This window comes from Halichoeres trimaculatus, unplaced genomic scaffold (assembly GCF_033239565.1).
Source record: "Halichoeres trimaculatus isolate MK-OKI-2021-1 unplaced genomic scaffold, fHalTri1.1 fHalTri1_scaffold_8, whole genome shotgun sequence".
NCBI classification, from domain to species: Eukaryota; Metazoa; Chordata; class Actinopteri; order Labriformes; family Labridae; genus Halichoeres; species Halichoeres trimaculatus.
Window position 1 is genome coordinate 37,755,118 of NW_027437186.1, and position 15,694 is coordinate 37,770,811.

General features: G+C 37.9%; 2 protein-coding genes across 7 annotated transcripts in view; one reads left to right on the forward strand and one right to left on the reverse strand.

Annotated features, from left to right (window-relative positions):
• wdfy4 (WDFY family member 4) overlaps window positions 1-15,694 on the reverse strand; it is an 85,024-nt gene that overhangs the window by 11,013 nt on the left and 58,317 nt on the right. For all 6 annotated transcript variants that reach the window (XM_074675265.1, XM_074675268.1, XM_074675269.1 and 3 more), the window contains exons 51-58: window positions 7,269-7,311; window positions 5,794-5,913; window positions 5,585-5,708; window positions 5,387-5,496; window positions 4,643-4,793; window positions 1,732-1,823; window positions 602-811; window positions 397-517 (exon numbers count right to left, since the gene is read on the reverse strand). In XM_074675265.1, the coding sequence (XP_074531366.1) occupies window positions 397-517; window positions 602-811; window positions 1,732-1,823; window positions 4,643-4,793; window positions 5,387-5,496; window positions 5,585-5,708; window positions 5,794-5,913; window positions 7,269-7,311 (971 nt within the window). The remainder of the gene's footprint in view (window positions 1-396; window positions 518-601; window positions 812-1,731; window positions 1,824-4,642; window positions 4,794-5,386; window positions 5,497-5,584; window positions 5,709-5,793; window positions 5,914-7,268; window positions 7,312-15,694) is intronic.
• Window positions 9,555-14,531, forward strand: lrrc18a (leucine rich repeat containing 18a). The gene is made up of 2 exons (XM_074675270.1): window positions 9,555-9,786; window positions 13,385-14,531. Coding segments are annotated over exons 1-2 (786 nt in total). The 5' UTR covers window positions 9,555-9,785; the 3' UTR covers window positions 14,170-14,531.

Sequence of the window (15,694 nt, forward strand, 5' to 3'; positions counted from 1 at the left end):
ATATCGTATTTTTATATTTGCTGTCCTGTTTCCCACCCTTAACCTCTTCTTCTTGCCTTTTCTTTTTCTCACTGGTTGATGTTTTTATGCTTTTATTTTCCTCAAACTTTCATTTCATATCCCATGGTTCTCGTATCGTCTGGGTTCATATGAAACTTCAGGATTTCTCAGACTGTCTCGACTGAAAGGAGACTTTTGTTTTATTTTCTTTCTGCTGAAGTTTGTGTTCATGTTTTTATGTCCTAAATGTTGTCAAAGCACTTTTTAAACTTCTGTTTTTAAAAGTGATAAACAAATAAAGTCAGTATTATTTTTTTTTTTAATCTGGCAGCTTCAGTTTTCGTGAAAAAAAAAACAAAAAACTTTTTGAACCCCAGCTGTTTGACCCAGCTGTACCTCTGAAGGGCTGAGCCGTGGTCCTCATCTTATCCAGCTTGAAGAAAAACGGCGTTGGGTATTGTGGTGATGACCCGTCTTTCTTGGAGCCGCAGCGGGCTGGATGTGGTTTGGTGAAAAGCTGTTTAACAGAAAACAGAGAAACTCAGACGACACGGTCTGACGCTGAACGTAGCGCGACTCTCTGACGTCCTCGTGTTTCTACCTGTTTGGGAACCTGACCGAAGTTACTGACGTAGCCAAAGATGGTGCTCTTGATGACGGGGTCTTTGGCGTCCTTCCTGCCGCTCTGAGCGTAGAAGTAAGGATGATACGTGTTCACGCTCTCCACGGCGGCGGGGCCTTGTTGGCGGTAACCAAAAATCAGGTCGATCCACAGGTGGAGGTGGGAGCTCACGTAGTCGCTCTCTAAGGCCTGAGGGAGACGGAGGAAGAGACGTCACAAACTGAGAGCACAGAGTCAATATCAACAAACTACTACACCTGCAGAGTGTGTGTGTCCTAAAGTACAGAGCGTTATTACAGCGGGAACAACGCATCAGTCAAACTCTTCATAAAAGAGTTAAGAAACACTAGAAACTTCCACAACCAATCAGATTACTCAGGCAGAGCAGCGTCTCCTAAAAGTCAATTTACAGGAAGCAGCAGCGTCCTGTTATGAGCATATCTCCAGATAATGTTTGGATTAAAGAATAATTTGGGCAGAATTAGCCTGAGATTGGTTTTGAGGAGTTAATAAGGAAAAGAGGGCGTTACGACCAACACGTGTAATAAACCAGGACGCCAAAAAACACAGACGGACAAAAACATCCCCTCATAACCAGGAGATATTGTCCTGAGTTAATTTTTTTCTCCTCTAAAGTCACTGACTTTATGAGGGTGGTGGGAGATATGAGGAGTTCAGTAGATTACAGAGTGATAACCGTCTGAGACGCCTCAGGAATGAGGAAAGGAGGGTCACACCAGACCAGGAGGAAGAAAAGAGGAATAATCAGCTCGTAAACACAGAAACACACACAGAGGAGCGACTGACGGGAATAAATGGGTTTGTTGTCCTTCAGTTTCTGTCAGCTCAACTTTACAGAAACGCCTTTTCATGAGTTTCTTTGACACAGAGAAGAAGCTGAACTCTCCACCCAAAGTTATCGAATGAGACAGTGGCTGCAGTGAACAGCAGAGACAAACAGGCCGCCTGCAGCAGCAGGATCTCAGTACGATGCTCACAGTCTCAAACAGAGCGTCCTCTGTGTGGATGCAGCAGGAATTGATAACAGATATAGTTATCGGGTCTCTGGGGAAAACACAAACAGTAGCAGTGATGTCGGTGTCGCTGACCTCTCGATGGACTCTAATGAACTCCTGGGGGTCGCCTTTCGCCCATGGAGGCAGCTCCACGTCTCCCAGAGCGGTCCCGTCCTCCATGCAGCCTGTGGAGACGGCGTGGGACATAATGAGTAACTTTACATCAGAGTTTAGAGATAAAATATCAATATTCCTGCTGATCGCTCTGAACACCAACATTAATCTCTCTACCAATCAGTTAGGGTGGAGTATGGGCATGAAGCTCACGATACGATAATATGACTCTAAACTGATCATGTAAAAAACCAGTGTTACTCATAAAAAATCTAATATTGCAAAAACATGACACTGCCTATGATTTTATCAGTCAGCTACTCTGTAAAACATTAAACTTTAAACTAGGGCTGTCATTTTAATGCGTTAATTAGATTAATTAATTACACCGCAAATAAACGCGTTATAAGAATTAACGCAGATTAATCTGGATCCAAAACCCGCGAGGTGTTCAAAGACGCACTTATTTTCAAATGTCTGGTATTTACAAACCGTTTGTCCTACTTGGAAAAAGTGGTGTTCTCGTCAGAGTTTCAAATTTCCGACGGTCCCTGAATGTATCACACCTGACGTCAGCAACATGCTTTAAACCGGGGAAGAGAGAGTGATTTTTGGGGGACTGCCGTCCACATCTAGTTTATTCACACGTCCTTTTTGAAAATCTGCAGAAAATCAACCGTTTGCTCAATTCTGTAAAAAACAGATAATTCTACACTCTTTACTGCATCAAACAAGCCCTGAATGATCGATATATGTCCTGTATTTAAATCTAAAGAATTCTTTGAAAATTTGCTTCCATCTTCCTGGTGTCATGTTTCAGCTTGGGGCTGCTCTGCACCAATCAGCAACAGTTTGTGTGTTCAGAGCATGTTAAACTGAGAATACTTCACTTTTCTTTGATCCAAGACTTGAATAAAGTGTTTTGTACATAGTTCCTCACAGTTTTTAGCCTTTAGCCCTGGTTCTCCTGACCTCATAGAAGGATAGAAGTTCATATTGCAGTGAAAATCGAGTCCACATCGAGTAAAAATGTGACAGAAGCAAAAACCGTCCAAAAATCAAATCAGCTTATCTTAGGTGCAGGACTGTGTAGATTTTGTAAAGATAGAACCATAAAACTTTTTTCATGTGTTCCTTATGCCTCAGGGTACCTAAAAATGTGTTGTTTATATTCCCACCTTATTTTTAAATGTTTTTAATGTCTTTTAATGTAATTTTAATGTCCTGGAATTCAAATTCTTTATTTTGGGACCTTAAGCAGATATGAGATTAAAATGCGATTAATTAGATTAATTAATTACAAATCCTGTGATTAATTAGATTAATTTTTTTAATCGCCTGACAGCACTACTTTAAATGATTTTAAACAAACTGACCCAAGAGTTGAGAGAAAACACTGATGTTTAGGAATAAAATATTTTGAATATACTTTGAGATTATTTTTATGATAATGTTTGAGGGTAACATACAGGAACAAAGCTCTTTAGCACCATCTACTGCAGTGGAGGTGTCAAAGATGTATTGCAGTTCCAACTCAACTAAAATACCAATTTTCATTGTTGCCACAAAAATATGGATATCAAAAGTTGAAATATTGATATTTTATCACAGGTCAAAGTATTGTGGTAAATTGGTGTATTAAAACTTTATGAGGCGCCCAACAGCATCCTCATCCCGTCATCTACCAAATCCAGTCAGAATCAGAATCAGAATCAGCTTTATTCGCCAAGTATTTCCAGACTTGACTCCGGTTTAAGCTGCACTCACTCGGTACAATTGTTGTGAATAGAAAAAGACCGAGAAACATTAAATTTAAAAAAAGTAGAAAAATAAAACTTAAGTAGTAGAGAAAACAATAATAATTACAATATTAAAATGAAGAACTTTGTACAGGGTAGAGTAAAGATATAAATACAATTTAAGTTAAAAAGTTGTTGTGCACTAAGTAGACCGTCCAAGGTTTGATGCCAACTGTAGCCCTCTGCAGCACAACATCCTTGGTCTTTTCATGACTTTTAGAGCAAAATGCCCCAAAATAATACTTAAATTAAAAACCATAACGAATCGCTCCTTATGAATTGATTCTGGCTGTAAATACAGAATATGAAATCGTTTTTAGAGTCATTCTTTGTAAAATAACTTTATTACTGATGTTAACGCCAATGTTTGACATTTTTACTGGGCATTTAGCCAGATTATTATTTTCATTTTCACTGATGAACACACCATCCTGCTGCTTTAAGTACTCAGGGTCACGGAAAGAGTCTTTGTCTGAGGCTGAAAGTAGCTCCAGAGAAAACTTTATTTAAGGCAATGAAATGAACTTCTCTTTGAGTGATTTTCTGAAGAATGTTAGAGTTTTAAAGTGATGATACCAGATTTGTTGCAAGGTGCCACCCTGTTGTGGCTGCCTGTTGCAGCAGCTCTCTCTTCTTTGTTCATTTCTTGTAATTTTTTCGTCTCTTTTTTGTCATTTTTGCATTCGTAGTGGGTCATTTGTTGGTCATGGACACCAAACTTTTTGTGTCTTCAGTGATATTTTTACTACTTTTTCTCCTGTGTTTGTCTGGAGATCCTACATGTAACCATGGCTGCATTGTTTACATGTGAAATCAGCTGTTAGCAGCCTGTAGCATGCCAATGCTAACTGGTGCTAAGCCGGATGTTTCCCCACAAGGTGAAGAGAAGGAGGTGAGGACGACGTGCTGGTTCTCAGGTGTGAGCTAAGAAGTGACGACATGGACCTGTCCTTCCATCCATCGTTATTGGGAACGTAAGATCTATCTCCAATAAGATGGACGAGCTAGCTGTGCTAACCCAGCAGCTAGTCTGTTGTTTCTTCTGTGATCTGTAACGTGTTCAGAAAAAGGATGAACGGTTTGTGTCAGACCCAGCTGGATGTGGTTGGAGTTGAGCAGGAAGTCGGGCAGGTAGAAGAACTCTGGGATCAGCTCTCTGACGTCGCTCATGTTGTCTCTGGAGGCCGACTCCCACTCCTTCTTCACGCTGTAAAACATGCGCTCTGGGATGTCGAACCCTCCCTGTGCAGAGACACACACACAGTCAGAGCCTCAGCGCGGCGTGGACCAAACTTTGGAGCCGTTAATAAAGCAGCAGCAGCGAACCCTGTTTTATCTCCTCATTGTGTTAGAGGAGCAGGAAATATCTGCTGCTGTTTGAGGGAAGCTTTTCATCTTTCTTTAAAATCCCATAATCTGGGATGGAAACCTCATGAGGGAGAATGTAATTTAGAGTAAAACAATTACCTCAATGAATGAAAATAGCATATATAGAGGTAAACTCGGTTAGAGATGGAAATCCAGTTATGGATATTACTACACGGCTGTTACGCGCTCCAAACACAAAAAGGCGCCGTAATTCAGCAGACTAACATCTTTATTACTTTACTCTGACCATCAAATATGCATGTCTCTTCATTATAATCAATTGGATGCTGGGTTGTAAATTGATAAATCTGGGACTGGATTCTTTTCGCTGCTTTCTGTAATTATTTGCATATATATTGAAATCTTCCTCCGATCTGTTTTCACACTAAAACCAGCAGAAACCAGAGCACAGGAAGTGGCTGGTGGAGGATCTGGGTCTGTGTAACGGCGTCTTGCCCCAGCCTCACCTGCAGCGTCTGGAAAGTGTGTGAAAACGGCTCCATCCTGACGAGGAAGGAGGCCACGATGATGGCTGAGGAGTAGTGGGTGCAGTAGTGGCAGCGTGCCGACAGATCTCCTGCAGAGGAGAGATGGACGGAGTGAAAAAAGGAGCAGACTGACTGAGGAAGAGTTAGAAATAAAAGAGCAGAAAGCTGAAAACATACCATCGCCCTCTGAGCTCTCCACCTCCTCGTACCTCTGGATGAACATCTGTTTCCTTTTCTCCGTCTGAGCGCCCATCGGTTTGGAGAGGTCACGGTAAGTAGAGGGGTTGGACAGGTCGAGGGTCTACGAAGGACAGGGATCAGTTTAAACAATCCTCCTCCTCCTTAAATTAAAAAGATCCTGAGTCTACCAAGCTGTGTGGCGTCACCTCTGAGTGGTAGTCGGCGAGGACCCAGGGAAAAACCGGGTACTGCATCAGGTCGTTGTACGTCCTCCCAGCGATGGTGTTCAGGTGCATCAGGTACTCAAAGTTACTAATCTCTCCTCTCTGAGGACAAAAAACAGTCATATACAGTAAATCTGACAAAATAGGAGTTTTTAACTTCTACATTTTTTAAATTGTTTTTTTTTTTTTTTAAACGAAAGTTTCAGAAGTCACATTTCATTCAAAAAACACCGCATCAATAAGAGTTAGGGATAGTTAATAGAGTCCCAGCTGCAACTACATCAGTGTTTGTTGGCTCCACTATTGTGATTGGGTGATGTTACAACGAGAATCACTCGGTAAGTTACTAAAAAATAATAATAAATAAATAAATTTTATTATTTATTTTGAGATATTTAAATGTATTTTATTTATTTTTTGCTGTTGGCTATGGCTGCCTTTTGCAGCAGCTCTATCTTCTTTGTCCATTTCTTGTATTTTTTCATCTCTTTTTCATAATCGTTGTATTTGGAGTGGATCATTACTTTGTTTGGCTCATTTGTTGGTCATGGACACCAAACTTTTTGTGTCTTCAGTGATATTTTTACTACTTTTCTCCTGTGTTTGTCTGGAGATCCTACATGTAACCATGGCTGCATTGTTTACACATGAATTCAGCTGATAGCAGCCCGTAGCATGTCAATGCTAACTGGTGCTAGGCCAGATGTTTCCCACAAGGTGAGGAGAAGGAGGTGAGGAGGACGTGCTGGTTCTCAGGTGTGAGCTAAGAAGTGACGACATGGACCTGTCCTTCCATCCATCGTTATTGGGAACGTAAGATCTATCTCCAATAAGATGGACGAGCTAGCCGTGCTAACCCAGCAACAGAGGGAATACCAGAGGGCAGAGTAGCATCATGCTATTCACAGACATGGCTAACAGAGCTAACAGCAGACACCAAGGCCACATGTGAAGAGCTTCACCTGCTGTGAGCAGACAGGATCCAGGAGACAGAGACTGAACAGACTGCTGAAGAAGCTCAGTCCTGGACCCTGTGGAGGTGGAGACTGGCTGACTGGACAATGATGGACAAGCTGTCAGCATCTATTTTCTTATGGAGCTTTATGCACTTCTATACACTTTCTTACTTTGGTTTTCTTGATTGATGCTGTGACTTCAATTTCGTTGTACTTGTTACAATGACAATAAAGATCTATTCTAGTCTATTATTTTCTATTAAAGGACATGTGGAAACCCTGCCTATTGTTATTATAAATAGATGTGTCTCTTCAGTGTTGTCTTGTTTGTTGAATTTTGGGAGAAAAACTTGTGGTGTTGTGTTCCTCAGCCCTCCCATTTTTAAACAGGCCCATCTCTGATTATCTCAGCAGCATACAGGCGGTCTGTCATGATCTGAGAGGAGTTCAGGGTTAATCTGTGAACAGAAACACAGGACGCTGTGCTGCTTAACGCATTACCTGCCATTTAATCAGAGCCGTCTTCTCCACCACTGGAGTCTTCCTGAAACACATCAAAACAAAGTGCCATGAGTTAGCATCAGAGGCTGATCACTGCAGCGCCTAGCAACACAAACTTTCTTTGCTTCCTTTGTTGCTAAGCAACCAGAGTTAAAATGTAACACAACAGAGTTTCTGGAGCAGGGAGTGAGCACAGGGAGCAGAGATTGTGTGTATACAGCTGGAAGAGCCGTTAGGGGCTGAGGTGAGCTGCAGCAGGGCGAGTAAATAACAAGTAGAGACAAGTAGAGACGAGTAGAGACGAGTAGAGACGAGTAGAGACGAGTAGAGACAGGAGGAAGCAGCACACAGTTCCAGCCGTGACTTAGAAAAACAAACTTTGAGAAACTCTGGCTTCAGTTTGATCATCAGCTGAACAGAGTTTGTCATTTCTATAGAGGGGACTAAAGCTGCTCAGTGTGTAACACTCTGCCATGACGAAAGGGAAAAACATGTTGATCACAACTTCCAGAATTCACATGCATGTTATACACTATACTAAAATAAAACAATATAATACAAAATAAGATACCACAGCATTTACTGTCATACCTCTCAAGGATTATTATTGATATTATTATTTTTAATCTAAATTATTTAATTTATTTATAAAGAGACCAAGTACAATATTTTACATAAATGTCAAATTTGATGCATTGTACGTGAATTATCTTAAAGCTTATTTACATCTGCAGTCCCTTGACAAGTCACAATTAAATCATTTCATTTTTGTAAATAATAAAAATAATAAAAATATAAAAGAACTTTGTCATTGCAACAAGTAAAATGAAATTGCAAATTAAAAAAATGAAATAAATATATAAAAATATAATATGATTTAATGATAAAATAACAAATTTATATAAATATAAAATTTAAAACTACTATTATTATATTATTATTATTATATTATTATTAATAATATAATAATAATAATAATAATATGATTATTCTTATAATATCATTATTACTATTTTAAATATAATTTAATCAAATAATATAATTTTTAAAATAAATAAATAATAATAATAATGATAATAACAATGATAATAAAAAACATTTATTTTTTTAGCACTTTTCAAAGTACTCGGACACTTAACAGAAGAAAAAGCAAACATAAAAAGATACTTTGAAAACAATGATGAAGTACATTCTATTCTATTCTGCATCATTTTGTTAAGCCATTTGAAATGAACTGAGTGTAAATATATATATATATATATATATAAATTATTTATTTATTTATCTCATATAACATTAAATCCAGGGCCCAACAGAAGCACATTTATGTAAATATTGTATATAATTGTTATGCTTTGGCAGCAATATTTTTCCAATCATGCCAATAATGTTTTTTGAATCTTGAATCTTGAGAGAAACAGAGATTTTAGTGAATTTACAAATGTTTTTTTTAAGTTTTCTTGCTCATTTGTGAAGTGATTCCAGTGATTTTTGACCTGTATCACATTATTTCAAATCTTTTTTATTTAATTTTTTTACCCTAACTGTTTCCATCTCTATAAATCCCCCTTTTCCATGAAGCTATTTAAACTGCACATTTTTGTGTTTCAATGATAATCTTAGCTTCATAATTCAGCTGCGTTGAGTATTGATTATTTCTCTAAAGAGCTGATGTTTGTGTCAGGAGAGGAACACTGTGTATACAAAGCAGTTTGTCTAATCCTCAAACTGATCCCGTCATGTAAAAGAGGTTTTCTGATTAAAAAAGAGAAACGTGTTTTTCTCTCGTTGACTGTCCAACATGTCGTTCTCTGAGTCTTTGCTGCTGAAACGATGAAAAGCGTCTGTACAGGCTGTGAAAACATCTGTTCAGTCTGATCACTGACGGTCTCTTTGTTTCCTGTCGGACACACACAGGCCTCCGTATTTCCTTCAGTCTGTTTCATCCTCAGCTTCAGTCTGTTTCATCCTCAGCGCCCAAACGTCTCTGAACAAACAGCTGATCCACACTCGCTGAAACTACGGCTCAACATCAGACAAATAATCATGTTTTCACACGGATCCTGTTTTTATGGACAGTAGGAAAGCGTTAAACTGCTCCTGAAGCCTCTTTCCCCTCTGTGGCAGTAACACAGTAATAAAGTCCTGGTGCCAAGCACCCTGGTTGCTAAGCAACGCTATTAAACAAGAGGAGCCTTGACTTTAACTGTTTGTTGTAGGAGGTGGGGGAGATGTTGATCTACAGAAACAGAGTGTTCCTGATCCGTCTGCTCCTCTTCCCTGCCCCGTGTTTGGGAGGAGCAGGAGGTGTTTCAGGAGGTGTTTCAGGAGGTGTTTCAGGAGTCTGAGGAGTTTAGTTTCTGTGTCTGAGCGCTGTGACGGTGGAGGTGTCGTTTGCTGGTTCACAGGTGAGAGGACTGGATCTGGACGGTCGGCTGTCAGCTGCTAAAGCTGCCGGCGTTTTTCTGACACTGATACTATCACCAGATCAACAGCGGAGGAAACCAGGTTAGATAAAGTGAGTATGAATCTTTCTTTAGGTTTTACCGCGGATTTAAGTTCAAACCAAAATATAAATCAACTGAAAAAGATAAATAAAAGCAGAGTGTTTAGATCAGGCCTGTTCAGCTTCTTTAAGAAAACAACAGGCCGATTTTTTCAGACTTGGTTTCATCATGTGTTTGGTTTAAAGTTCACCTTCAGACTCTGAAACTGGGCCTGTGAATATTTCATGGTTTGTTTGTGGTTTGTTTGTAGTTTTTATTGTCCTTTAACTGTTTTTTAAGAACAATGAAACAGTTATTTTAGCGCTTACACTATTGTTTTAGTGATTGATTTATCTCTGTCTGCGTTGCCTTTTATGTACAGCTCTTTGTTTCAGCTGTGGTTGTTTTTAAAGCACGTTATAAATAAAGTTGGGTTGAGGCCTGAAATTTAAAGCGTCTTTACATTCTCAGCAGTGAAGTAGTTTTTAATTTATTGTGTTTCACTTCACATCTTTTTTTTTTAATCTTATTTAATCTGGGAAACCTCGCTCAGATTAAAACTCTTATTACCCAGAGTGACCACAGATTTAAACAAAGTAATAGAAATATAGAAAGAGAATCATTTAAAGACACTTCAGCATGTTCTGGATCATAAGACAGGAAGTCATCAGTCAGATCCTGTACTGATCCACCTTTCTCCACACGGCAAAACCTGAAATCTGGCCAGTTAAAAAAAATAACTAACAATTAAATTAAAATTATAAAAAACTGAAAATTAAAATATATTATTTAATTCAAAATCAATAAAAGATATATTATATTTATTATTTTATATTTTGACATTAACATTTATTATTATATTAATAATAACATTAATATTATTATTATTAATAATAATAATAATACATTTTTAAGAGTTTTAAGTACTAAAGCACTTAACAGAATACAAAACAAACATAAAAAAACACTTTGAAAACAATAAAGTACATTCTATTCTATTCTATTTATGATATTGTTAAGCCATTTGCAATAAACTGTGTGTAAATATATATATTTACTTTTTTATGTCATATAACCTTAAATCAAGCACCTACCAGAAGCACATTTATGTAACTATTGTATATAACTGTTAATTTTTTACACTTTGACATCATGTTTTCCATTCTTTCTAATAAAGTTTCCTGAATCTTGAATTTTAAGAGAAAATAAATAAATAAATAAATAAATAAATAAATAAATAAATTGAAATTATTTAAATTAATTAACAATTCAATTATTAATTATAATTAATTATTAGCAATTATTTAATTTATTTTAATTTAATATTCAAATTAATTTAATAACAAATTCAAAAATCTGCCAATAAAAGCAGAGACATGTCCGACCTCATTTTTTGTCTTTAAACAATTTGAAATAAGACATTTTTTTGAACTGGTTAGTTGGATGTGGCTTATATTAAGTATTAAAAGACAGTTTTTGCTTAAAATAAGACACAAACACTTGATAAAATTTGACTTTTTCAAACATTTAGAGGGTTTATTTTTCTCAAACCCAATTTTTGCTGCAGCCAGTTCCTTAAACCCTAAACTGCTTCAACACCAGAGATTTAACATTTGTATAAAACTGCATGTGACAAATAATCGCAATAAAACATAAACTGAATGATCTTTTCGAAAATAAAACGTAATATTAAAGAGCAAAGGTCTAGTTATAGTAGGGATGTACCGATACAAATGTGTGATGATTCAAAGTGGCCGAGAAAAAAAAAATTGCAGTTCTCTATTTAGACAGCAGGGGGAGTTTTTCCTTTAAAAAAACATGTAAATCTTAAACTAGGAACACATGCAAACCTGAGATTGTTTTTTAAAGAGATTTTGTTTATTTGTATTATTCATTTAGTTATTATAATGTGACATTTGTTCAAAAAAAAAAAAATTATTTTTATTTTTTGTTGTTTAAGATAAAATATAATTTCACTTCCATGTTATTTCCCACAGTTTAACCTTCCTCTGAAAATTAAAAAAGTTTTTTTTTTTTAATAAAAAAAAATAAGATTTATTTTTTATTATTTTTCTACATTTAATAAAAATATTTTTTTATTATTATTTTTGTTTTTTGTTGTTTAAGATAAAATATAATTTCACTTCCATGTTATTTCCCACAGTTTAACCTTCCTCTGAAAATTAAAAAAGTTTTTTTTTTTAATAAAAAAAATAAGATTTATTTGTTATTATTTTTCTACATTTAATAAAAATATTTTTTTTTTATTATTTTTGTTTTTTGTTGTTTAAGATAAAATATAATTTCACTTCCATGTTATTTCCCACAGTCTAACCTTCCTCTGAAAATGAAAAAAGTTTTCTTTTTTAATTAAAAAAAAAAAAGATTTTTTTTTTGTTTTAGTTTTTCTACATTTAATATTAATGTGTGCAAGTGTGTGTCTACAATATTGCATTAATATCATGTTTTGTGTTTTGCAGTTGCAGAAATAACTCAAAGAATTTTTTTTCAGTCATGTTTTGTCTGGAGGCTCATTCTGTGAAGGAAGTCATGTGAAAAATGCATCATTAACCTGGAAATTGAATCTTGAATTAAGTGAATCGTTACATCTCGACTGGACAGTGGTCGTAGTGTGTGTCTGGTCTTTAAAGTTAAGCCACTTAAAGTGTCTCTAACACTCCTCCCCTGGTCCAGCGTCTCCTGACCACGTTATTTTGTAGAGCTGCACTAAATCAATCATTGCATTTGGCCGCGATGTGTGATCTAATTGCAGCAATAATTTCATGCAATAGTTTCTATAGGAGGTTATAATAGGAACAAGCAGCGGAGGATAACCTCTCTCATCCTGAGGATGATGAATGAGGCGAGAGAGGGCCTTGGGGTGTAACACAGACACAAACAAACACACACACACCCACACACTCACACACACACACCTTGCTTCTTTAGACACGAGCCAAGCCCTCATCACACACACCGTACACCTCCAAACTATCATTCATCAAAGCCCTGATTTGACTCCATTACACACACACACACACTCACACACTCTACTGTACATGCATGTCTGTTAACACACCTGTGTTTTAACACACACACACACACACACACACACACACACACACACACTCCATCAGCGCAGCAGTGAGGGAGGATCATTTGTTTCTGCTGCGTTACCCGGCGTCGCCTCTCTTTGTTCCCCTGCATTAGCCTTAATTAGAGAGTCGTGCTCTTAAATACACCCATGGGCAACAGTGGGTGAGCACGCACGAGTGCAGACGTACACATGCGACACTCTCACACACAGACACACACACACACACGCTGCTTGAGCACTGATACCTCAGAGAGCAGCTTTCACTACTGCCCTGGGCCATACATGAGCCCCTGAATAAATCACATCAGCCTCTCACACACACACACACACACACACACACACACACACACATACACACACACACACACACACACACACACACACACACACACGCTTACACATAAACATACACACAACACATTTATCTGCTCCAGGAGTGTGTGGTGGATCACAGAGCCTCTAGGGGACAGTGATCAGAGTAAAGGGGGCGGAGCCAGACCTGAACAGGTATTCTGTGTGTGTGTGTGTTTCAGTGCCCAAAGGAAAAGGAGCCAAAGGGACCAAGGTGACCCTTAAGGTCGCCAAGAGGGCGGTGCGGATCACCCCTGACGGGCGGCGCCGACTCATCCTCAGTAAGATGGGAATCATCACGTTCCCCAAGTGTCTCCTCAAACTGACCAACGTGGACGAGCTGGACCTGAGCCGCAACATGATCCAGAAACTCCCAGAAGACATCGGGAGGCTCTCCTGGCTCAGGTGGCTGGACCTGCACAGCAACAAGCTGGAGTCTCTGCCCGAGTCCATGGGGAACCTGGTGGGACTAACGCACCTCAACCTCTCCAACAACTGCCTGACGTCTGCAGGTCTGCCCGCCTCGCTGGGCGCCCTGACCGGCCTGACGTCTCTGAACCTGGGGCTCAACCAGCTGGACGCCCTGCCCGCCACCATGACCCGTCTGGACAACCTCCAGGAGCTGGGCCTGTTCGATAACTGCTTCACCAAGCTGCCAGAGTGTGTGAGAGAGCTCCGCACACACAGTAAGGTGAACACGAGGAGAAACCCTCTGGGAGACGGCGAGGAGACGCCGGGCGTAAAACCTGAACCAGGGGAACGAACGTTTCTGGTCCATGAGAGCAGTCTGTGCAGGAAATGCTTCAAGAGATGCAAGGAGCAGAACGGAGGAGGAGGAGGAGGAGGAGGAGGAGACGCAGACATGTGCGAGGAGAAAAGGATCAGGACTTATAAAGGACTCATGGTGCCAAACTCGGTGGCTGCAGTGGACCAGGACGTGTGGAGGATCAGAAAGTCCGTCCAATAAGGAAAGAGTTCAGCTCAGAGCAAAAGTTACGATGAAACCAAAGTGTTTAAGAAACGTAAACGATCTCCTTAACACGAAATCCACTCGTAGAGTTTTAGAGGCAGGTTTATCCATGCAGGTTTAAACAGAAACCGTCGGCTGCTGTCTTTAGAAATCTTTCAAAATAACTCCTTCACTTCACAAACACAGCATTATAAGAAAAGTTCAGCTTAAAGTTTTATCAGAGCTTATTTTCAAAGCAGAAACACAAAAACACGTTAACCCAGCCTGCAGAGCTCTGCAGAAAAAAAGAGGATTTATTTTAAACAGTTGCTCATTTTACTTCTTCACTGTAGGAAAACACAAAGTTTATAAATATTGTTGCAGAGAATGTTTCAGGCCTGACCTCGGTCGTATTTTCACAGTATTTTACTTCATTTCACAGATTTTTCATGTTCTGTTTTGTCGAAATAAAAGAAAAAGTTATGTCTCACTTTGAGTTTCACTGTCTGTTTATCAGTGTTGGGCAAATGACTTTAAGTAAAGTAAAAAGTTGAAGTAATTTGTTACTTTCCCTAGAAAGTAATTAAATTAAGTGACTGAATTACTCCTTCATAAATGTAAGAAGTTACCAGGGAAAGTAATTCTTGTGGGTTGTTTTTGTTTTTGGAACTTATTTTTTATTTCAATTCAACAATGCATACATCAATTACAGTTCTTCAATTTTTCTTTTTTGTTTACAGCTGTAGCTATAAGTTAACAACTTTTAAAAGCAGAAAAAAAGAAAAAAAGGGAAAAAAAGAAAGAAAATACAAAAAAAAGAAATGTTAAGAAAAAAAGAAAAAGGAAAAAAGGAAAAAGAAAAGGAAAAAAAGGGAAAAGGAAAAAAAAGGAAAAAAGAAAAAAGAAAAAAAAGGGGAAAAAAGAAAAAATGGAAAAAAGAAAAAAAAGAAAAAAGAAAAAAAGAGGAAAAAAAGGAAAAAAAAAAGTTATTTTTTTGAAAGCTCTTTAATTTTGCTATAGAAGTCAGTTTTTGAGCAGGTTTTGCTCTGGGACGTGATGCTCATTTCTGTTTGTGCCTTTTCCATCCCTTCAGGTTAAAGTGACGTCTGTTTCAGGGGCGGCGCTAAGGGTGGACCCAGGGGTCCCAGGCCCACCCTAAACTTTTCTTATAATTTTTATATTTTTAAACAGGTTTAAAAAGAGCATGGTAAAATTTTGTCACTTCATGTTTGCATTGTTAGGGTTAGATGCTCTGTCTTTGTAAAATGAGCCACGATTTTTAGCCTGCTATTTTAAGAAAGGCTGTAGATGTTATTATTATTTATTTTATTTAACAGTCGTTAATGTCTTTGCTCTTACAGCGTATAATGCAGAATTCAAGTCAAGAAAAAAAAAATCTCTCATACACTTTATATTAAAAACCCAGCAATGATAATAAAACAGTCATGAAAATAGAAACAGTAAAAAAAAAAATGACACCAACATTGAATATGCATAGAAACAGAAATAAAATAAGTAAAGAAGAGTAAAAGAGAGGATAGGA